At 37.8% G+C, this 4,070-nt stretch overlaps 3 protein-coding genes across 3 annotated transcripts; all 3 read right to left on the bottom strand.

Annotated features, from left to right (window-relative positions):
- Window positions 1–611: 611 nt before the first annotated feature.
- VICG_02089 (uncharacterized protein) lies at window positions 612–1,538 on the bottom strand (the record flags this gene model as incomplete). The annotated part of the gene is made up of 1 exon (XM_007605472.1): window positions 612–1,538. One exon carries the CDS (start codon window positions 1,536–1,538, stop codon window positions 612–614), a length of 927 nt encoding a protein of 308 aa, XP_007605534.1.
- Window positions 1,539–2,305: 767 nt separating this feature from the next.
- On the bottom strand, window positions 2,306–2,728 carry VICG_02088 (uncharacterized protein; the record flags this gene model as incomplete). Its single annotated transcript, XM_007605471.1, has 1 exon — window positions 2,306–2,728. The coding sequence occupies one exon, from the start codon at window positions 2,726–2,728 to the stop codon at window positions 2,306–2,308; it is 423 nt and encodes a 140-aa protein (XP_007605533.1).
- An 838-nt stretch (window positions 2,729–3,566) lies between these two features.
- Window positions 3,567–4,070, bottom strand: VICG_02087 (uncharacterized protein; the record flags this gene model as incomplete). The annotated part of the gene is made up of 1 exon (XM_007605470.1): window positions 3,567–4,070. One exon carries the CDS (start codon window positions 4,068–4,070, stop codon window positions 3,567–3,569), a length of 504 nt encoding a protein of 167 aa, XP_007605532.1.

Raw genomic sequence — 4,070 nt, 5'->3', positions numbered from 1 at the left:
CAATAAATTGGCTCACAACTTGAAATAGTCTTTCTATTTAATTTTGCTTTGTGTGTTTTACTCAGTAAGTCTTCAAACATGTCTCGAAGAGTATTCATTAGTCTGTAGCTTGTCCTAGTCTCTGGAGACATTCTTGGGCACTGAAGCCTTCCTCTTCAGATGGGTTGTGTGCTCGTAAACTCGTTCAAGAGTATTTACAGCATAAGAACCGTAGCTGGTAGAGAACGAGAGACAAGCAAAAGCACGAGTGGTAGGATGTGGGGATTCTTTGGAGGACTGAGTTGGTTATGGTACAGTTCAAACACAGGAGTAAGCTAGCTTTGAGGCTTGTTGTTTTTCTCTGGAGACGAGCCAGTAGGTACATGGGAGCAACTCTATCAGTTCTGTTGTTTGGCAATAAACATTTTAGGTACTGCCCTTAGGTGTAGTGGCTGGTATGACTCTTCTATTTTAAGACAACAGCTGGGATACATATAAGTCGTGTTTATCAATGCCAAGAACCACAGACTAAAATCAGTAGTAGCAGTCCCAAAGAACATTGTATGGAAGACAAAGGTTGAGGGGGCATTAAAGTGCTGTCTAAACTACATTAGCATTAAAGATCAATTTAATTAATTCTTGACATCTGATCCATTCTCCTTCTTTTCATCCAGCTCAACAAGCTCGATGCCTGCATCTTTCAATTCATGTTTCACATCGCTAAGCGGAAGACTCATATCTACTTCTTTCCCATCCCGAACTATTAAAGTATGTAGATGTGGAAAAACCTTTTTGATGCTTGCATCAATCTTTGATATGTGATTTCCACGCAAGCTCAGATACTCCAAGTTTCGCATGGAGTTGCATCTACCTGTCTCAGCATCAAAATAGCTTTGAAGATTGACATGCTTAATTTTATTATCACCCAAATAGAGGTGTTTAAGACCTGTGAGATTATACAGGCATGGCATTTTTGTCAATCCAACACCAATCAAATACAACACCGTCATCTTACTGAGATCTGGGTGGTTTAGTGCTGCAGTGTCAATAGTAGTGTTTGATATCCATAACTCTCTAGTTCCACAATGATCAATGAGGAACTTCCATGCCTTGATTGGAATATGGTTAAATTTGAACTCTGATACCTCGATTAGAAGAATATAAGGTTCGGATCTGTGTAAGCAGTCGCATAGCCATTTCTTAGCTTTTTGAATTGCTGCTTCTTTAAGACTACCACCTTTCGTCGAGTTAGCTATCCAATACAGTTTCATTGCCACAACTTCATAAATCTCATCCTTAATACTTGGATACTCATTGTGTTGGGGAAGATTTACTCTTTCAAAATACTCATTGATTATTTCAGAGATTTCAGGATGATTCAGAAAAGTAGTAAAACAGCCAGTTGTATCCTTGAAAACTCTGGAGTTGGAAGCTGCATTGGATGGGGTATTGTTGTATTCACTGCTTGGAGTGGAAGTACTTTGACACTGTACTCCTGAAGGCTCTTGCTCACTCGTTGCAGTGCAGCAGGCATCTGTGGAGAATAGGGAATCCAACATGCAGTGCTCTGATCAGATCAGTTGCAGTTTTGATTGAAAAGCCGTGCATGGGTGTGCATGCAAATGTTGTATTGTGCAAAACTTGGCGATTTAATTTATCAGTTGATTTTAGTATGACAGGGAGTGTTCAAATGTAGTAGATCTGTGCACATAGCATCTTCCAGAATATGTCCTTGATGCCTCTATTCAGCTTATATGTATGCAAGACAGTGTGTGATAGAAATATAACAGTGTGTGGTATAAGTAAGAAAAGTAGTGGATAAAAATAAATAAGTAGAATGAGGATAGATTAGTATTATATTGTAGTAGTTAGATTAATGGAGTATATGTGGACGTGTTATAGATATGATGTTAGAGATGGATTAGATAGGGAGAAGTATGTTTGATAGAAGAAATGGGATAGGAAACAGGGATAGAGATGATAGAATAGTAAGTGATATAGGAAATAATAAGTAAAGATAAAATAAGAACTAAGTGACAATAGAAATGATGATAAGAGTAAGGAGACTTAAGGAAGGAATAAATAAGGCAAGCGAGTAAGTATAGTAATATAAGTAATAATGATAAGTATAAGTAAGTGATAATAAATAAGATTAAGTAATGAAGTAGGGATATAGTAGGGAAGAGTAGATAGGACAAGAGAGAAGGTGAATAAGACTAGGGAGCTAGATAAGCAAGAAGATAAGTGAAGGGAGGTAACTACTAAGTAATAGTTGCTAGCAGGCATTAGTTGCCTACCATAGATACGATTTGCATAGTTAGTTTAGTTAGACATTGGTACTAAGTGGTAGAAAGCGAGAAAGGACGGGAGGTAGAGTAAGAAAGAAGGAATAATGATAGTAAGTAAGAGAGATCAGGGGGATTGAGAGGAATGACAGGGAAAATAAAAATTTTACTAAATTATTTAGAAAAATTTTAGGGGTGTTTTGTTGGGAAAGCAGCAGCGAGGAGTGGTTGCAGGACTTCCGGCCGGTGGAAATTTCTGCGTCAGCAGAGCGAATGTTCCACAGAGGTGGCCAGAGTGAAGACACCGTACAGAACGAGACGTGTGGCTGTGAGTACCAGACAAGGGGAGAAGATGGAAGAAGCAAGTATAAAGTGATAGAGAGCAAGAAGGATGGAGTGTTGATAGGAATTAAGGAAAGTAAGGAAGACCAAGAGATAGAAACCTGATAGATACTGCGGTACATGGAAAAGATAGATGAGGAGGATTAGTAAGAAGGTAGTAGAAGGATATTGAGTGGTGAGATGGTAGATAAGAGTAAAGAAGAGTGTAGGAATAGGATAAGATATAGAAATTGATTGATGTAGAAGATATATAAGTATCAGGGAAGAGAGAAGGCATAATGTATTGGAAGGCAGACTAGGTATAAGTTAGGATATGGGGTGAGTGATAGTGTACATGAGTCATGTGAAGAAGAGTAGGGAATTGAGGATTAGTTAGTGCAGGATTCACGGCACAGCCATCTTGTAGTTGGTTGTATATGTTCTATTGAGTACCTCTCTTGCCATCAGAGGTTTTGCTGTACCACCCCTAAAATTTTTTATTTATCCTGGCCATCGAAGCACATTGGATTGGCGGACAGAACTTTTAAGATAGATGATTTATGTATGAGACAGGAAGTCTATTACTTATTGAGTCAGAAATAGGACATGGCTTTTAGGTGGTGTGATTTAGTGAAAGAGGATGTTGAAGGAGGAGTAGGCTAGTGAAGCAAGTGGGGAGTAAGAAGGGAGTCCGATGGACACAGCGATTAGATAGATGATAAGAAAGACCAATGATGGGCAATATAGATAGGTTCGGAACAAAGAGTTGGTAAAGTAAGAAGGTGATAGAAGCGAGTTAGCCAGAAGGATATTGGGTGGTAATAGGTAATAGTAAGAATATGGAAAGGATAATAAGTAATAATAAGGTAAGACTAAGGATAAGAAGGATGATGAGAGTAGTAATAGTGATAAGGGGCTAATATTGAAGACGGAATAGAACCTAGAGTTATATGATAGGATAAGTGATATAAGTAAGTAAGACTAACTAAGGGAAGAACTAATAAATACGTGATAATAAGGCAAGGAGGAATATTGGAAGACAGGCGAATAGAAGCTAGAGGAAGTGATGGGTAGAAGTAGGAGATAGGGTAGGAGAGCGAAGTAGGGGGCAAGGTGAGTAAAGAAGTAATAATAATAAGTAAGAGATAGCAAGGAGACTAATATATGAAGACGTAGTTGATAGGAGTAAGATAGGAGGGTAGAGGAAGGAGTAATAATGAGAGTAAGTAAGGAAATTAAGTAAGTATGAATAAGCGGGAAGAGATATAAGAGATAATAGTAAGTAATGAATAAGTGATAACAAGGTAGAGTAAGTAAGAGACGAATGATAAGTAGGAGTAATAAATAGAAGAGTAAGTAAGGAAGATATAGTATTAGATAGGGAAAGAAGATAATAATAAAGACTAAGGAATGATAGTAAAGAACAAGTAAAGTAAGAAAGGAATAAACTAAGGAGTAAGTAGTAAAAACTAAGGAATAAGGCAA

This window comes from Vittaforma corneae (genome assembly GCF_000231115.1).
Source record: "Vittaforma corneae ATCC 50505 unplaced genomic scaffold supercont1.31, whole genome shotgun sequence".
Classification (NCBI taxonomy): domain Eukaryota; kingdom Fungi; phylum Microsporidia; family Nosematidae; genus Vittaforma; species Vittaforma corneae.
Note: the sequence above shows the minus strand (reverse complement) of the source record. Positions and strands in the feature narration are given on the sequence as shown.